Raw genomic sequence first — 19,953 nt, forward strand, 5'->3', positions numbered from 1 at the left:
AGGCTAACGCAGCGCTCCAACATTTCCATGAACATATGTCCCTCTATTTGTTAAAAAAAAAAGGCAGAAGTAGTAAAGGCCTTCGTACTTTAATCATTTATATGAAGCCTAGCAGGAGCTCAGGGCCCTAGTACTCTAGTCATTTGCTCAAATCTCAGAAGAAGTTAAGAGTCCTTGTACACATAAACCACATACAAGAGATTCAGACCCCTTGGAATTCCACTTTCTGAATGCTGTGTACATGTTCAAGTGGGACAAGTCTCTATAAATCTTTGTGAAACAAAAAGCAGTTGAGGTTGCCTTATACATTATGGGCCTCATTATCATGTTGGTGGGATCGACACCGACGGCACGTCGGTGTCAGTCCCACCAACATTTGAAGCAGCAGTCAGACCGCAGCATTACAATGCAGTCGATCTGACTGCATGGGTGAGGGACTGGCCGCTGCATTTCCGACCGGCTCAAAAGCCCATCGGCCCAGCAGTTAGAATGTAATTCTACAATGAGGGTGGTGCCTGCTAGGGCACCGCCAAAAGGATTACGATGACCACCATGGAAAGGCTGTCTGAAATGGATTTTATGGGCTCCTAGCAGGGCCAGCATCACTCTGCGGCCTCTGTTCTGAGGACAGGGAGGCATCTGTGGTGCCCCCACAAACATCCATGCCCCATGTGACTGGCACCGTAGTTGCCTGGCACACGGTTCAGGGATGTTTTAAAACATGCCTTTTGGCATTGGGGCTTGTGCTACAGCCCTTTTCTGGCCCGCAGCACAAGCCTCAATGCAAAGAGGCATGTTTCTGACCCCCTCATCTTAGGAATCAACTATTCTTGAATGTCTGTCATCTACCACAAACTGAAGCTCACACAAATAATACTTCCTCCTCAGCAAGGACCATCCACACCCTCAATAAAGGTCAGAGTTTGAGAACATGCAGCTAATGAAGTGAATGCAGTTAATGGTTGAGGAGAAAGTTTCTCCTCAACCATTAACCAGAAAAGCCTTGATATCACCCTTTGATGCCGAACTCATCTCCAAACCACACATTTCTAAAGTCACTCGGGCCTAGATTTACAGTCCTTCACACAACGGAGCACCTTGTGAAAAACTGCACCCCTTAATTGCTTGAAGGGCAGAATATAACAAACATCAGATTTAACTTGACTCGCCTGCCAATTACATCTTCGGCAGAACTCATACTAAATAGGGCAGTTCTGCATTAGGTTCAAACCTGCACTGTGATTCAAAAGTAAGTAATTGGAGTCTAGCCTAGGACTTGTACTCAAGATACACCCAACAATACCAATTCATATGTGTAAACAATAGCACAATGTTTTAGAATAATGCACATTTCTTACACATTTGTCTATTCACACGTCTTGCGTGTATGTCTATCAGACCTAACCTCTTGCTTGCACCTTCTTTTACCTGGTGTTAGGGTTTTGCTCCAAGCTGATCACCACACTAAAGTAGATGTATTTTTGCACTTGCTCACCAGAGGCACCTCCTACTGCATACAGTAAAAGTGGGATGAAATCAATAGGTTGGGGTTTTAAAGTGAAAGTTGAGCCCTCACTGCTGTTGGTGCCGCTGTGCATCATGTAAGCACCATGCAAACCTTTAGTATATAAGTGGCTCGCGGGGCAAAAGATCCTCGTGTGAGATATAGCCATACCTCATAATCATCTTACAGATGGAAGAAATTACCTTCTGTCAGTCCTACGAACATCCGTCTTGACCCTAAATAGGATTCAATGTTCTAACTCCACACATAAAAGGTCTAAAGAATTGCAAAATTCAGACTCTTTCAATTGGTTTGTGTGACCATGATGAACTAAAACTTCCTCACCATTCTGAAAAACAATGGGGCATATTGCCAACAACTAGCGATATTTATCGCTAAATGCGCTTAGCGACTTTTTTATCGCTGCCTATCGTTGGATATTTTAGCGGAGAAAACATGCTATTAGCAACGTTTTTCTCCATAGCGCTAAAATATCCAGCGATAGCGGCGTAATGCGAGAATATCGCTGAGAATATAGCGATATTCTCGCATTAGCGACGAAATGCTCTTAGCCATGTTATCCACCTCCCATTAGATAACATGGCTAAGAACTGGTCAGAGCAGGCGTTAGTTTTTGGCGATAGCGGGAATATTTCCATCGCTACGTCAGCCTTGTGAATAGGCGATAGCGACGTTATCGACTGCTTTCAGTCGCTAATGGGTTGGGTACGCCCACTTTGCATGTCATTAGCGATAAGTATCGCTGACATGCAAAGCGGGCCCCAAACCGCTCGCTATCGCCTTCAAGCTGTCGCTAACTGCTGTTAGCGACAGCTTGATGATAGGGCAATAGAATTTTCGCCGCTTAGCGGCCGAAGACGGACGCTAAACCGGCGAAAAGTGCCTATCGCCCCCCTTGATAATATGCCCCAATGTGTGCCTGCTCGTCCTAGAGCCAGTGATTGGCTAGACTTGGGTCTCCTGGTCGCAAAAAAAGAAAGAACTCGGAAGCAGGCCTGTACAGCCTATTCTCCAAGACTCCCAAACTTCCTTTTTCTTAGGATATAAGAAAACATTGAATGTCGTACTTTTCTGGCTGCCTCTTCTGGGAACTGCAGCCACATGTACAGTCTAAAATGCACATAATGTTTGTGTGGTGCTTTGACGTGTCGACCAGGCGCAAATGCCACCTTCCCCAATGTGTGTATGCAAGTTCACGAACCCGAGTTCAGTCTCTGCTAGCACTACCCTTTCAAACTGTCCACTAAAATATTGAACCCAAGCACATATGTATCCACTTATGTACAGTGTTAGCTTGCTTCTTTGAGCAAGGTTAGCTCTACTCAAAAACCCACAATCAATTACAACAAAATAAAATATTATCTTTTACTATATTTTCGACTGAGGCATGCCAGTTTCGAAGTCAGCCATGCGCTGGGGGCTTGAATGTAAGGCCAGGCACGGGCCTGGGCTTCCTTTGTATTTCTGAATGATTTGCTCCCTGATGAGACATGGTCAGGCCAACATTCTGACTTCACATAGGTAACCCAATGAAAAAATATTTAAGGGAAAAATACTGACCAGAATTCTTTTCAACTCACTTGCCACAGAGTAGCACTAACCGTACGTTTGGTGATATTTTAATAGCTTTGGCACAAACACATGTTACTACCTCAGATGTTTGAATATAATAGAAGTACGCCACATTCTGACCTTGTGTGAAGCCGAACCCCAAATGATTCCCATAGCAAAGCACTTTTTGATGTTCCCGTTCATTTTGCGTGGGAGAACGCTTTCAGCACAAATTTCCCGTCAGCTACCTCAAATGAGATGTTGTAAGGTATTGACACAATGCAATGTTTGAATGGCTTGACCCCTGTCGGGCAAAAGGTTACCTGGAGAATGATTGATTTTTTACCCCATCTTGTTTACTTGATGGACCCAAGCTCAGATACCTGTCCATACAGATTTGCACTTTTCATCACCACTCCTCAGCAGAGGAATAAGGCTGTGCAACATGGGTCCTCGAAAGAGAGCAACATTTCTTCTTCTTCTCTTCTTGCATTCAGGTGAGCTATAAAAAGAATGGAAACTGCACTTAGAGATCACAATTTACTTTTGTTGGCTCAAAGAATGTAAAAAGAGAGATATCTTGAATCCTAAGTAATAGTAGCAGGATTAAATAGACAGCACCATTTTTTGGAAATGTTACACTTGTCAGTTGCTGAAATTGGCAATGCAAAATTACACCAGCACCTGCAATCAACGTTGCTCTTCACCAATGTAATATATGAAATCTGTTAAAAATATATATATATTACAAGGAAGTTGAAAATGTTTGCATATGACGTATCGTATTCATTGCTGCTTATACTACAAATGTATTAATCAGTGAACCCTGTACCATGCTTATAATGCATAGGATCACAGGCTGACTCATATCAGACGATCAGCACAATAGCTAAACAATTACATCTAGATAAGATGATTTATTATTAGTATTAGTACTTGGAATTCAATGACCAAGAAAAAAAACGTTGAAACTCCTTAATCGAAGCACTTACTTTTTATAAAATAGAGAGACTTAAGAGGGCGTGGTGTTCAATCTCCGCTATAATTTAAACTTGCTTTTTTTTTTAAACTGATAGATTTCTTTAATTGACTACATTTCCGATGGATACATTTTTGAGATGTAACCCTGTTTCAGTTACAAATTTCACATAAGCATTGAAAATTGGCACTTTATGCTACTGGTGCGCTTCCAAATTGTAAATGGTGCACAATATTCTGGGAAAGCCATCCCAGGATATTAACAGAAAAAAGCTTCAGTTCAATAAATGAAACACGGACACTCAACATGCATGTGCCTTTAATTTAAGCCTGGGTCAGGCGGCCACGTTGACGCATTTCGGCTCAAAAAGCCTTGGTCAGAAAAGAAGACCATCTTTGTTTCAAACAATATATACCCCCAGAAATGTGCCTCAAAAGGTGTACATAGATATGGAAGACGCATTCAATTCCACAATGTTACACAAATATGGAAGATAAAGCTCAAGTGGGCTAAAAATTAGTAAAGGAGATGACGTTTTATTAATGTACCAGCTTTTACATTAACCAGTTACAATAAGATCAAATCTTCACAATTTTCTGGTAGCCAATACTTTTGCCACAATATTTTGCTGGTCAACATTAAACCCTCAATATTCCAGTAGTAAGTTGGCACCTGCTATTATCCTGCAATAGTGTATTGACTCTAAATAGCAACATAAGGGCACCTTAATCAAAAACGTTATTTTTTTAGTTCTCTTCATGCAAACAAAACACCCTATTAACACCTTGGACGCTCATGACGAGCTGAGCTCGTCATGAGCCACGGCGTTCCGGTGCTCATGACGAGCTCAGCTCGTCATGGCCCGTGGAACGCTCAGGTGCGGGGAGAATTCCCCCGCTGTGCTGAGCGTTCCACGGGAGGCAATACACCTGTGACGGGTTGAGCTCGTCATGAGCACAGGAGTGCCGTAGCTCATGACGAGCTGAGCTCGTCATGTACATGGGGGCGCTGTGCGCGCTTTCTTCCCCCCAGCACAGTGGGGGAGTAACCCCCGCAGCGAAGGGGTTAACTATTTTATGTGAGTTTTGGTCTCAAAGCCATAATGCTCAGTAGTGGTTAGGCTGACTCAGCTTCCCTCACTGGACATTGAAAAGCAATGCTGCTACCTGTTAGTTATCTTCTATATACATAATTGATGTTTAGGTCCTGGGAAAGTAAACAGTGTGAATCCATCGGGAACATTCTTAGAGCCTGATTAGGAGTTTGACAGTCTGTTGGACCACCAAACCCACGGTGGTTGTTGCAGCAGTGAGAGGTCGCAATATGCTGGCGGTGCTGCTGAGGCACTGCCAATCATAGTACGAGTTCCTCACATCCACCCTTTTCATGGCCATGAAAAGGGTGTCGGTGAGGAAACTAAGGGGGCCTATAGGTCCCCTGTTGCCTGAGGGCCAGGGGATTCACGCAGGGGGGCACATGTTGTGCCCCCCTGCCTTTGTGCATCCCAGTACCTTAACAGCTTGTCCATGCGATACAAGAACGGGCTTTGGTGCCTCCTCAGCACTGCAGTTCTAAAGCTGGTCCTCACAAAGTACAAAGTACAGTCAAAGTACCGCCTGTCAAACCACAAGGAAACTCGTAATCTGGTTGGCGGGCGGCAGTCAACTTTGGCATTCTGGGAGTGGGCCAGTGGCGTACCAGCCCGCTCCCACACTGCCAAAGTCGTATTTAGGCCCTTAGTCATATTAATTCACAATTATATGATCCAGTCTTGCAATGTGCATTGTATATAAATGTATTACAGGAATAATGAAAGTTCTAATCAGAATTACCATGAAATAATTTTCCCACACCAAGAGCTGCATACCAAAGGAATTACCGGGGCATATTACCAACAACTAGCGATATTTATCACTAAACGTTTTTCTCCATAGCGCTAAAATATCCAGAGATAGCGGCGTAATGCGAGAATATCGCTGAGAATATAGCGATATTCTCGCATTAGCGACGAAATGCTCTTAGCCATGTTATCCACCTCCCATTGGATAACATGGCTAAGAACTGGTCAGAGCAGGCGTTAGTTTTTGTCGATAGCGGGAATATTTCCATCGCTACGCCAGCCTTGTGAATAGGCGATAGCGACGTTATCGACTGCTTTCAGTCGCTAACGGGTTGGGTATGCCCACTTTGCATGTCATTAGCGATAAATATCGCTGACATGCAAAGCGGACAGCCAAACGGCTCGCTATCGCCTTCAAGCTGTCGCTAACTGCTGTTAGCGACAGCTTGATAATAGGGCGATATAATTTTTGCCGCTTAGCGGCCAAAAACGTCCGCTAAACCGGCGAAAAGTGCCTATCGCCCCCCTTGATAATACGCCCCCTCATGTCATAATGCAGTTGAGAACATTTATTTATTCGATTAGGACATGCTCATTTTAAGTAACACAGTTTAGAAAGCTACATCTAATGCTTCAGTGTTGAAAAACATAGACAAACCGTTCGCATTGCATCGGGTAAGTAATTTTTAGTGACCTGCAGGTTATCACAGCTGCTAGATACCCTTCCTGTAGTTTTGGGCACAAGCCACATACAAGGGTGCATAATGAGGGGTTAATGAAGATCCGTTTTTGCCCGGCAAGTTAGGCAATAAGGCTATTAGCACCACCACACATAAGCATACCTAAAATAGGGAATGCTTCGGGAGCCTGAGCGGCCACTGGACGGAATAGGCTTCAACATAGGATCGTTTTTAATTGAGCTTCCTGTTCACAGATGTCTATCTGGGATATTTTCCTTGGTTCCTGGGGAATGGAAACCTAAACTCATTGCCTTTTTTAGCATTTCTTTGCATTTTTAATATTTTGATTTCAATATCGTCTTCTTTACTCATTGTGGCATATTTGAGGTGTGGGGAAATTGTGCTTTTAGAAACCAATTTTTTATGTTTTTTGGCATTGTTCTGGAAATCATTTTACATATTATTATTTTGTTCGGCTTCTTGCTAGATGTTTAAGATACTTAGCACGCCTTGACATCATTGATAGAGGGATTAGCTCATGACATTACTACTAATGACGTTTTTTAAGATGCTTCTAATTTTCTTAGATTCTTTTTGTTATAGGCCAGAGATATTTTATATGTGAGTGAGCGATTGAATACGTGAGAGTGATTGAGTGCTTTTAATTGTAATTAACCTATATGGAGCTTATTAGGATTTCAAATGGTTGGTAGTAAAATCAATATGTAGCTACACATACATCACATTGTTTTATAGTTTTAAAAGGGTTGTTGGTAAAAACAATAAGCAAAGAGTTTAGTAAATGAAATGAAAATAAAATGCATTCTCAGCAGATTAGGGAAATATATCTACTGCTATTGTGCAACTAACTTGTGCTAAAAGTATCTGGTGCATTTGCATTGCAAGACAATCGTGTGAGTGAGTGAGACGTGCATTATATCAAATTGTTGTGGCAAACTAAGCTGCATTAGAGGTGCAGTTTTATACATGATGCACTAAAACAATAAATGTAACCCAACCGTCTACCAGTATGAACCTTCTATGTATGAATGCATTTCATTCTTTCTAGAACATTGACAGTGTTTTTATAGGATGTGGAGTGGCATTTGTTAGACCTGACACTCTTGGGATGGTCTGCTCCCAAACGTTTTAGTTTCAAGATTTTAAACAAACTATTTTCACCTAAAACAATTAAGCAGGCATACCCACTTGAATAACTGAAGGTTCCACTTACAAGGGAAATATTCAACCCCCCATCATCTACCCACCCCTTACCCGACTCCACCTTGATTTGTATTAAAAAATAAGCTAATGAACAAGTAGCTGAAATGAGTCTTCTTTGGATTGTGTTCTACTATGGAGTAGCGGGTCTATTACTCCTAAGCGATTAGGACATCTGAGGTCTCTATTGTCTTGGTTAAGATACTCCAAAATTGGGCCGCAGTGAACCTATCCAATGCATCCTGCAGGTCTTATGCAATCTTTTCATAAGCTAAAAGTTGCCAAATCTTTTGCAGCCACACTGCTGTCTTTGGGATAGGGGGTTTCTCCCAGAGCCCCAGTACAGTCTGCTTCACTGCTAAAAGAAGATAGGAGATTCTTTTTCCTTTAGGGGAGTGAAAAGGATATCTCTTCTTCTGGGGCAGCCCCAGTAGGATTGACGTAGGGTCATTAGTCAGGGCCTTCCCCTCAATGCCCTCTATAATGAACAGGACTTCCTCCCAAAACTAACTCAAACGAGTACAAGACCACAAAATATTATATATGGTCCCTGTCCCTCCACGTCCTCCCCTGGGTCTGCTGTCGTCCATTATATGGAGTTATGCTGGCATCTAGTGCCACCTGTAGAAAATCTTATATAGCGTCTCCCTCCCGTGAGCGTGCCTTGCGTAGTTGGTCCAGCGTGTATGAGTTGTGTCCCATTGTTTATTGTCTAATGTGACTCCTAGATACTTCTCCCAATTAATCCTATAGAGAAAGTGTGCCTGGGGATGCTAAAAGGAGGGTGGAGTATATATGGGCACACAAAAAATGTGCCTTCACCCTCCTGTTTTCTGAATTTGTTTTTGTTGGCATTAGGACTCTGTGCACCTTACCACTGCTAACTAGAATAAAGTGTGTGTGCTCGCTCCCCAAAACATGGCAAAGTTCCCTAAAACATGGCAAAGTTTGCCTACACCTTATTGGCACATTTAATTTACTTATAAGTCCCAAGTAAATGCAGGACTGCGGATACCAACAAGCTTTATGGAAATATGTTGGTCCTTTCTCCTGACTGCAAATCTGAACCTGGGTCTGCAGACAACAGAGGAGGCCTAACACAGACCTATGAAGCTTTGTGGTTATTAGCCACGAACCTTGCCGCTGCTTCACGAACCCTACAATAGGGTCTGTAACCATGCTAGGCAGGGCCTGTGACCAGGCAAAGTGAAGTTTGTCCACCAGCAGCAGGTTGGGCAGACGACCTTGCCTACAGCCAAATGCTGCATGTCAACATTCGTGCGGATCCCAGAAATACTGTCAGTGTTATAGAGGATCAAAAATATTTTGACTCTTCTTTTTTACCTTTGACCCTCCAGCTGATCTGAATTAAACCTGATATTCCTGAATTGGGCCTAATTCTTGTCTATCAAATGTCATGCCGATTATTGAAAGAGCGTAAGAATTGTTAGGGAATAAAACTTTCTTGCCCTCATTTACTTTTGACCATCATTGACGTGCATTCTCATAACTTGACATACCAACAAAAAGCTGAATCTACTAAATGTCTACCACATTTTGGACAGATCTATCAAACGGTGCCAGATATGTTAGCAAATGAACACTTTTAAAACTCTTCTAAATGCCCCCTGATAGAACTACCTAAAATGTAAAATAGCAAGAGTATCTTAAACATACTAACCATCTGCCAGATTTCGTGCAGATCCATCAAAATGAGTCAAGTTTTTTCAATTTCAAAACTTTATTCGATTAAAAAAGATCAATCATAAAAGCAAGCGGTACATAATAATGCAGTCTAATATAATGAGTCAAGGTTTTCAAAACTGTTTTAATCCTCTCATCCCCTTTTAGCTTTTCTCGCTTTATTGGATCTACACAAAACCCGAAATACATGCAGTGGGTGAAACCCTCCATACTGCCTGCATCATTTCATGCAGATTCATCAAACAGCACCAAAGTTATTAGTGAATATATAATGTATTGTACTGCCTTTTCTTTGCACCTCCCCCGATGGATTGGCTAAAAACTTCAAATATCATTATAAAAATGATCCTTTTAAATTACGGCGAATCTTTGTGCAGATTCATCACAGTGTTTTTAGTAAATTAGCACGTTTTGCTCCCTGCATTTTTTTTAACTGATGCCATCCTAAATGAATCAACATGAATGGAAAGCTACCAAGATCACGCTAAGCATGCTATGGGTCTGCAAACTTCATGCATATTTGTCAAGGTTGCTAAAGTTATAAGAAAAACAAAAAAGACTTACATTTTCAAGATATTCAAATGTTGTAACCCTTTCAAGGTCAATCAGCATCTTTTTGTAATGCAAATATCTCAAAAACTACTCGATAGACTTATGGCATACCAGGAAAAGTATGCTTTCTGAACAAAGTGGGCATGCTTGAAAATTTGGCATAACTCCATTCAGCGGTTTTTGCTGCAGCTGTGAGCAAAAGGTTTTCTGGTAGCATCTTTTTTGACCTCCGCATAACTTTTTTTCCTCTGTACCAAACTGCTCAAAATTTGGCATGCTGGATATTAGGTACAAATTATTGCTGAGTGCCACATTTTCGGCAAAACTGTCCATGTGAACCAGAGTTATAAAAATAAATGACTTTTCAATTGTAAGTTATCCTGAACTATAACTGCACACTGGTGACCACAGGAACGTCCATTACAATGCAGGCATTACATTGCAATTCCTTTACAATTCAACTTTTACAGCACAAGTACCTTTACCTAGCATGCCATTACAACGCATGCATTACAATGCATGTCATTACAACGTATGCCATCACAACGCATTATAAGGTTATTAATGAAGAATTTTACGTTTAGGGTGGGTATGGGTTTTGGGGTAGTTGGGATTAGTAATTTGTACCCCTACACTATCCAACACTTTCCCAACTGTTGCATTCACTGGAATAGGAATAGTAATTTTTACCCCTACGCTATCCAACACTTTCCGTACTGTTGCACCCACTGGAGGGGGAATAGTAATTTTTACCCCTAAGCTATCCAACAGTTACCCTACTGTTGCACTAAAAGTATTATGCGTTGCAATGGTATGCGTTGCACTGGAATGCATTGTAATGGTATCGTTGTGAAATCATGCCATGTAATGGGTGTTGCGTTGTAAAAACTGATGTAAAAGCATGCGTTGTAATTGTTTGTATTGTAACGTCATATATGCTGTGCCTACCAATGTCTAAGATTTTACATATCAGCGATAGCAACACTAGTTGTAAATAAATCTTAGTTTCAAGTGAAAAGGCAATTTTGTATTTCTTTATAATTTTAGCACTGTTTGATAAATCGTAACACACTTTTTCACAAAACAAGTCTGGTTTATGTTCTGCTATCAAGTTTCCCTTCAGATCCGTCTGGGAAGGAGGGAAAAGGAGTGTGTAAAAAGAGTGTTGAGAAACTGCTCTCTGCTATGATAAATGCTAAACAGAATTACAGCAAACTTGCATTTAATTATAATTGTACTCAGAGGCACGCCTTTGCTTGGTTTTATGTAAATCCATTAGGGGTTTTGAGAAATCAGTGTTACAAAAATGTGTTGAGTGGACTTCAACGGGTTAAATTATATCGGCATCTAAACAGCTGACATGGGGGTTTCTGGTTTGCCAATATCTTAAATGTCATTTAATGAATTCATGTGAAATTCAGCAGATGGACTTGGTCCTCTCTGCAGGGTCTCCCCAAACCTTTTGCCTTCACCCAGTTTGAACTGCCAATATGACGTTCCTTTTTAATAAATATCAGTTCCTACTAAGGTAGACCTTAAAAAGCCCATAGGGCAGGGTGTCATGTATTAAAAAAGCGTGACATGTATTTTTAACTTTTACATGTTCTGGTAGTGAAAAACTCCTAAATGTGTTCTTCATTACTATAAGACTATCTCTATCATTGGATAACATTGAACTACTTTATTAGCTTTAGTATGTTCTAGCCTTTGATTGGAAACAGATAGGAATCACAAGTTTTGACCCAAATGAATTGCAATTTAAAATCCTCTTTAATGGTAAAGTTGGATTTTAAGTCACAATTCTGAAAATGGCAATTGATATTTTCATGTCCTAACCATTTTGTGCCTGCTGCCTGGGTCACATGACTGTAAATAGCTTGGCAGTTAGCCTTTCTGCATACCTCTCAGACAGTAGGGGGCTAGGTATTGGCAAGATGGGCAATCCTCCCAGGATGGGTGGGCAGAGCTGTTCCCTGCCACACTTAAATTTCGAAGGGCTGCCTCCAGCACTCCAGCCCATACAGAAAGGGACCTGATACCAGTCCTTGGCAGGGGAATGGAAGGTCTTTTCAGACCACATGATGGGTAGCCTAGAAGATTCCCCCACTTGAAAGGCTGGTACCAGAAATACATTGGACCTCCTGAGCCACTCTTCAAGACACTCCTGGACCTGTGAACTACAGAAAAAAGACCTTCTTGTTGCCCGGATAACTACCCTGCTGCTTGAGGACTGTCCTACTCTCTATAAAGGAAGACTTGACCTACTCACTTCATTCTAGGAGAACCTGAGTGACTCCAAGGATTGGTTGGCTGACCTCCTGTTCTGAGCTCTAGTGACAAAACAAGCTCCAGGGACCTCCCTGCAACTTGCCAGCTGAAAATCCGCAAATGGACCCACCTGGGCCTGCAACTGGATCTGCCAGAGCTCTGCTAGTCCACAAGAGGTGCCTCCCCAAGTCTTGTACCCCGGGCTGCATCAGAGTGTACTCCTCTGCAATGAAAGATGAAATCCTGAAGCATTGGGTTCTTTGTGACTGTGAATGGGCCAGTTTGCGCCAAGCTATTTCCTTGCATGATGACTGTCAACATGAAGCTCCAGTGAACTCGTCTCTTCTCGCTATAGCGACTGCCAGCAACAATCAGCATTGGGAGATCTGCACTTCGCACTAAAGCAATGACAGCCCGCATTAACCCCCAATGCGGAGCTCCAGGAATGCCCATTTGCGGTGCCTGCCCGGATCTTCACGCTACAGCGATGACCATCCATGAGTCCAAGCCTGCTCTTTGCGCTACAGCAACAACCATTTGCAATTTTTTCCTGGATCCTCACAGGCTCCTTCACAATGAACTGGACCTTCACAGCAGACTTGGAGAAGGTAACTCTTTCAGATGTATTAACCTGGTCCCTGTATCTTGCCCATAGTCCATTGTGGTTGGCCTGAACTTGTGACTTTCCCCTGGTCTAGGACAACCAGATTACTGTGAGTGGTGCTTTTTGCTTTTAGGCGCTATACTTGACTAAAACCTTGAAAATGCATATCTCTGTTTCCACTGATTGGATTTTTGTTGTTCTGGTAGCACTTCATTTATTAAAATTTGCTTAAGATTTCTAAATTGGTTAGGGGTTTTTCTTGTGTTGTGTTTTCACTTCATTACTGTTTGTGTGCTGCATAAATACTTTACACATTTCCTCTATGTTAAGCCTGACTACTTTCATGGCAAGCTACCAGAGGGTTAAGCATATGTTAATTTAGCGACTTTTGTGGTTTACACTGACTAGGATTGTGATTGTTGCTTGAGAAGGGTTCTCACCTCCCTCTACCAATAACCCAATTTCTTACATGGTTTAAAAGAATCTTTGGTTTGCTGATAACTTTTGTGCCACTTAATAGATATGCACAACATTTGGCAGACAGTTGGCATGTTGAACCTACATCTCATATGTTGAGTTACTAGCAGATAAATCAAAGTGGCATGGTTCAGAGGGAGCAAAAAGTGTTTATTTGCAAATGTGTTTTGCAACGTTTGTCAAGTGTGATAAAAATTCATCAGGAATTTACATGTTTGGTTTCATCCCAGGTTTCATGCACGTCTGATGAAAGGATAGAGAGGAAAGCTAAAGGGGTATGGCCAATACAACTTCACTTTGCTAATAGGTTTGAACACCAGCTGATGAATTTGCATGAAAATTGAGATGTCACAATTGGGTTTATGTTGCTGTGTTCAACCCAATTCTAGTGTAGGTTATGCACACTAGTGCTGGAAGCACAGCATTGCCTGTGACTCAGTTTACTCATGGTGGCCAACTTTCTCTACACAGAGCTTAAGGTGGTCCGTCCAAAGTGGGTTTGTCTGTTCAACCTTCCACCAGGATTCAATGGCCTTTGTCTATCGCCTTCAGCTGTGTGCAACTGAGGAGCGACAAATTGAGTATTTTACAACATTTTATCAGGATCTGTGGATCCTGAGCTGGTTTTGTTAACCCTGAGACACTCAAGAGGAATGAGGGTTTTGGTGATACAGTGAAGATCCATAATCCACAAATCCTAGGATAAAATTTAACTTTTTTAATGCCTAGAGGGTTTCTTTTTGGCTTACCCACATGAGCCTTGGTGTCAAGTTCCACTCATCCATAACCCTTATACCATATTTATTTTAAATGTTCCCACCATGGTACTCAGCGCACTGTGATGGAGAATGATAGCCTGCCAATCACATCATATAGATCCTTGTATCTGTCCCTAGGACCATGAATCTACAATGGATGACGGAAGGAAAAATTTAATCTTCTAATCGTGTGCCTACATTTTTTTTACGTGATTTGAGGGTTCTCCAATGAGTATTCACAAATTACCAGTCAAGCTATCTCTTTAACTTAATCAAACATAAATCCTTTTTGTGAAAGTAATTTCGTAAAAATTACTGTAGAGATTTACACCGTAAATGAAGGCAGCTCATACTGGCTGCTCACAAATGGTTGGTCTCAGCGCCTATCCAAAAGCCAGATCTATGTAGAGAATGTGCAATAGGGGATGGATAAGCTTCTGAGGTTTGTGCTGAGGGCCCTGCTATCAGTCTCCTCTGTGAACATTGAAGGCTGTGTGCTGTATAGTTGGACCAGCAGCAGAGAATTGGTTTCAGAGCCTAGTCAAAGACCTAGCCGAGCAGTCAATCCTCGCTGTGCACCACAGAAGGCTTATGTCACAACAGTGAAAATGCCACACAAAAAAGATCCCACACCAAGTTAGAAACATAGAGGTGAATTTTATGAAAAAAACAAGATCAAAATGACAAACACCCAATCAGTAGATCCGGAGGTATGACTCTTGAAAGAATAACCTGAAAAATAGCCCTAAAAGCACAAAGTGCAAGATGTGGCTATCTGGTTGGGCTGGACCTGGTCAAAATAAAAGGTCCGGGCTAACCGCGATAGAGCCCAGGTCGGACAAGGACCCAGATTAGTCCTGCTGAAGTTTTACTTTCTCAAATTTTGTGCCAAGAGTCCCTCTCACATTGGAGAGGGCTTCAAGGAGAGCATTGCAGGAGGTTTTCGGTGTGGTGCAAAGAGCAGGCTGGTGGTCGTGGATGGGTGGGCTGGAGCTTCCTGTTGGCAGTCCCCTGCAAGTGGTTGATGCTGCAGTGTGAAGAGATCGGCTAGCAGCGCTCCACACTGATTTTCAGTGTGAATGGTGTGGTTTCAGTGCTTATGTGCCCATTTGCTTTTAGAAAGAGCCCGAAAGATTGATTTATGCTCGCTGAGCCACACCAAGAGTCCAGGACCTGATGGGCACCACTTGGGTGTTAGCAACTTGCTGCAGCTGGGTCCAGGAGCTGATTGGGCAGCCTTTTATGTCCCTGAGGCTCAGAGCAGGAGGTGAGAAGACTCATCTTTCGAGTCACTTTGGGTTCCTGTATTCAAGATAAAGTTACAGGTCCAGTTCTTCTTCCCCAGGCAAGAGGGCACCAGGTCCACACAGCAGGTGAGCAGTTCCTTTAGAACAGCAGTCCAGCAGAGTGGCAGTCCTTGTGACAGCACAGCAGTTTTTCTTCGTGGCAGAATATCCACTGGCCCAGAAGTGTATTGAAGAGTTGATGTATGAGGTCCAGTATTTATTCACAGTTGTACCTTTGAAGTTAGGAGAATTTTCTAGAGGCATGCCTTTGAAGTACAGAGATGCCCTGCCTTCCTGGCCCTGGTTTCAGACTAACTATATGGGGCATGCAGCCCTTTCTGTGAGGGCAGGACAGATCCTATCCAATTGTAAGATATGCAGGACCTAGCTCCTCCCACGCATACTGCCAGAGATGGCCCATTCAGCCACACCTAAGCTCTCCAATGTGTGTGTCTGTCTAGGAGGAATACACAAAGTCTAACTGTCTGCTACACCCGATTATGAGAGTTTTTCACTACCTGTGGTAAATAAATAAATAATACCTCTATTTTTGACTGGATATACAATAACAGATAGCTCAATAAATAAGAGTCAAGATTCGAGGTAGCTGGAGTTGGCAGGTTTAATACAGCATAAAGGACAGGAACAGGACAACCTGCACGGGAATAGGATGGCAGCGCTGCACGGGGGCAGGATCGGGACAACAGCAGCTAACAGCTAACTTTTAATAACAGTGCACAAGTATATATAGTTAAACAAAATACATAGCATTCAGTACAATAGGCGTAGCAGTGGGCAGGGCCTGTAGCAGTCGCGAAAGATAAGGCATAAAGTAGGTGTAACAGGAGGCGTGAACAGGGCGTATACATAGACATGTGATGTAAACGTAACGGAATATGTCATAAATGGGGCGGAAACATGGAGGGGGCTACCTAAGGAGCCGGGACCTCTAACCTAGTGGTGCGCGCAAGCTGGCAATGACGTGTTACTAGGGAGAAACTGGGGGCTATGACTTCTGCGCTAGAAGGAGAGACTGAAGTCTGGAGAGTCAGAGCGACATGTACCTAAACACTATCTAGTATCTGATGTTTAGAGAACATGTTGATAGAGTCCAAAAGTTATCAGGGCAAAGGCTAACAGACTCTAAGACTGGTGCATGCATAATTCTACATGTAGTGCGTGTTGAGGAATATTAACTGACCATTAATACAGTATTTCTCTTACATGGAGACGTAAAGGCTAGACGATGACTGAAACTGTTGATGCGATTCAGTAGCTTAGGAATGCAGAGAAGGAGAGCTGGACTGATAACTAGAATCATAACATACTCTTGGCAGACTGGCAGGCAGAGCCAGGCCGAGCCGGGCACTGTGAGGCAGGAAGTAAGTGAAGGGTCAGGGATACAGGTGGGGGCTGTATCGCTCCTCAGCGAGGGTTCAGGAGACAGGAGCTGAATCTGGTGTCCGGGCCCTTTTGAGGCCTAGAAACGGAGACTTTTCAATGAATTAACGTGCACACTGTAAAACGTGGCAACATAACTTTACATAGGCCTAGTACTCGTAGCTTTAACGAGAACTGAAAACTGGCATACTAGAGATGGACACAACTGTAATTGCGTCTTTAATCGATCATGGGGAATACATATTGCATATTAATCATGCACACATAACATAACATGGGGAACACGTAGGGACACAGAACATGGCAAAATTTACTTTTCCACATTCCCTCCTTGACCCTACGTTTCCATCAGGAAACATCAATATTCATGATACCATCTATCATTTCATACAGTATCATTTGCTCGTCTCGAATTGTCTTGGAACGGGACTTAGGGCGGGATTTAGGACTAGGAATACAAGAGGTAGCACAAATGCCGCAAATCGCAGGGCCACATTGTATACAGAGGCAGCAACTGAATATGATCGCTACTGCAATACCTAGAAATGACAATACTTTCCATCCCCAGGCAGAAATTATACTCCAAAACCAACCGGACCATGTCCAGGTGCCTGGATTCTGGTGTAACTGATGGGCAATTTTATGAAGTCTGGTTATAGCTGAATAAACAGACGGCGCGTTATTAGGAATGAAAATGCAGCAACTAGATCCGATGACTCTACATGCTCCTCCTCTATCGGCCAGTATGACGTCAAGAACGAGACGATTTTGGAGCACGACAAATCTCATAGCAGATTGCTCTTCGGTTAAGTTACCTAGGGCAGAGGCAGTCTCATTCACTACTGCTTCAAGGGTTCTTGTTAACCTACGGATTAACTTACTATTCTGGATAGGTCCTATAAAAAAGAAGAATCCTTTATTGAAATCTGTATACTGTTCTAGAGCAGTTTCAGTTTGATCGACAATCGGGGACTCGATCTCCCTTCTATGTCTAATGTGTACTAGATGTGTGTTTCTATGATAATCGGATGGGGCTAGGAAAACTGGTGGCAGTAGGAAAGCAATGTAACATGTTCCATCCCAATCGAGGGGCAGACGAACATATGCGGTCTGACCACAAACAAAATAAGAATGACGTGAGGCTTTGAAAATAGATTTCCCACTGTCACTATACTTGACAATAGTAGTACAATCACTATGTCCTACATGTGCGGAACCATTATTTCGGACACATAATTCGCCTTTGACTGGTAGTACTGAAATAGCAGGTAAGTCTGGAGTAGGATCAGACTGAACATTCAGGACCATGAAATTCGAAGAATAATTACCCAAATTATAAACTTCATTTTCTAGATCTAACCCTGTTCTATGGGTGAGACCTTGCTTGTCTGGAAAACATGTACTGTTCAGAAGGGACATATCTGTTGAGGATGACGTTAACGTGGACCAGGCTCCACACGAACCATTATGTGAAAACGGATAAGGAAACAGTGGCAGAACTCCCTTCGGTGTCTGGAAAGGGGGGAGTCGACCACACACCCAACAATTAGTGGCATTGCTGGTCTGGTGTGAATAATGTAACATACGGATAAAGGTATTGTTGCGCATAGCAAGACGATAGGATAGTTCGTGAGGAGGCAGATCACTAAACGTGTGCTCTACTGTAGCATTAGAAAACTTATTTACATGAGAAATTGGAAAACATAAATAAAAGGCATAACTCGTGCAGGTAACCATCAAAGTTAAAAACAATATAAAACTTAGAAAAACGATACATCGGATAGAGCTTTGACTAACTCTCTCACTATGGGGGTCTATCTCATACATGTCAGATACCTGTCTAACCGTTTCACCCAGGGGGACTTAGACAATTAAACTGGCTGACTTATTTTACTAGACCGGAGCTTACTTTTATACTCCTGCTGTGGAGTTTTCTCTAACAGGGAATCCTTTGAATCAGAGTCAATAGCGGGACAGTCCTTGATAATAGTATCTTGGCAGTCTTTAAAATCTTGACAATCCTTGGAAATGTTCTTGGAAACAGTTTTTAGTCGGAGTCCGTGAAATTTCTTGACATGCGACAGGTGCACCCACCCCTTCCTGCCTTCCAACTTGACGGCAGTACGGGTGGTCAGAAGGACTAACTTCGGTTCCTTCCAGCGAGGCTCCAGCGGACTTGAACGATCGAAATTCCGGATTAAAACCAGGGTGCCGGGAAGGACCTCGTGTGGCTTGACTTCAGTATTGTCGGGAAATGCAGCGGCAACCTGTGAACGACAAGAGTGTAGGGCAGACATCAAGGAAGCTAGGTAATCTGTCAGCATATTACTGGAAACATCTGTAATACTTCGGGGTCTAGGTGTACCCCACATATTCGGGGGGCGGCCGAATACGACCTCATAAGGGGACAGACCTGATCTGGAGTGTGCGACCATGCGCATATAGAATAGGGCAACTGGCAGGGCTACTAGCCAGTCTACACCTTTCTCTTTGCATACTTTGGCAATACGGATTTTCAGGGTTTGATTATGTCTCTCTACAAGACCTGCTGCTTCAGGATGGCGTACACAATGGAACTTCCACTGGTACCCTAGTAAAAGGGAAACGTGCTTCATTAGTTCGGATGAGAATGGCTGGCCGTTATCAGAATACACGACCCTAGGGAGTCCATAGCGGGGGAAGAATTCACGAACCAGCTGCTTGGCAGTGGTCGCGGCTGTGTAATCTGGGACTGGATATGCCTCTGTCCACCTGGACAAAGCGCATACAACTACAAGGACATACTTAAAACCTCGACATCGCTCCATCTGAATATAATCCATCTGAAGGACTTCAAAAGGGTGGTCAGGGGGTTGGAACCCACCTTGTTCCACCGAGACACTTTTACCTGGATTGAACTGGCAACATATCATACAGGTACGGACTTTCTGCTTGGCTGCAGCTCGTAAATGCTTGTTAAACCAAATGTTCTGGATACTGTCTATCATGGCTTTTTCTCCTAAGTGTGCTGGACTATGTGCGGTATTAATAATGACTTGAACCATAGAGTCGGGGAGAAACCATGTGGCTTTTCCCTTCGTCACCCATCCCTGATCTGTCTGGACCCC

At 42.8% G+C, this 19,953-nt stretch overlaps 1 protein-coding gene across 1 annotated transcript in view; it reads left to right on the forward strand.

Moving 5' to 3' along the window:
* The first annotated feature begins 3,420 nt into the window (after window positions 1-3,420).
* PLG (plasminogen) overlaps window positions 3,421-19,953 on the forward strand; it is a 301,774-nt gene continuing 285,241 nt past the window's right edge. The window contains exon 1 of the mRNA XM_078648716.1: window positions 3,421-3,573. Coding sequence (XP_078504842.1) covers window positions 3,522-3,573 — 52 coding nt within the window. The 5' untranslated portion in view covers window positions 3,421-3,521. The remainder of the gene's footprint in view (window positions 3,574-19,953) is intronic.

The sequence above is a fragment of the Lissotriton helveticus genome, chromosome 6, assembly GCF_964261635.1.
Source record: "Lissotriton helveticus chromosome 6, aLisHel1.1, whole genome shotgun sequence".
Lineage (NCBI taxonomy): Eukaryota > Metazoa > Chordata > Amphibia > Caudata > Salamandridae > Lissotriton > Lissotriton helveticus.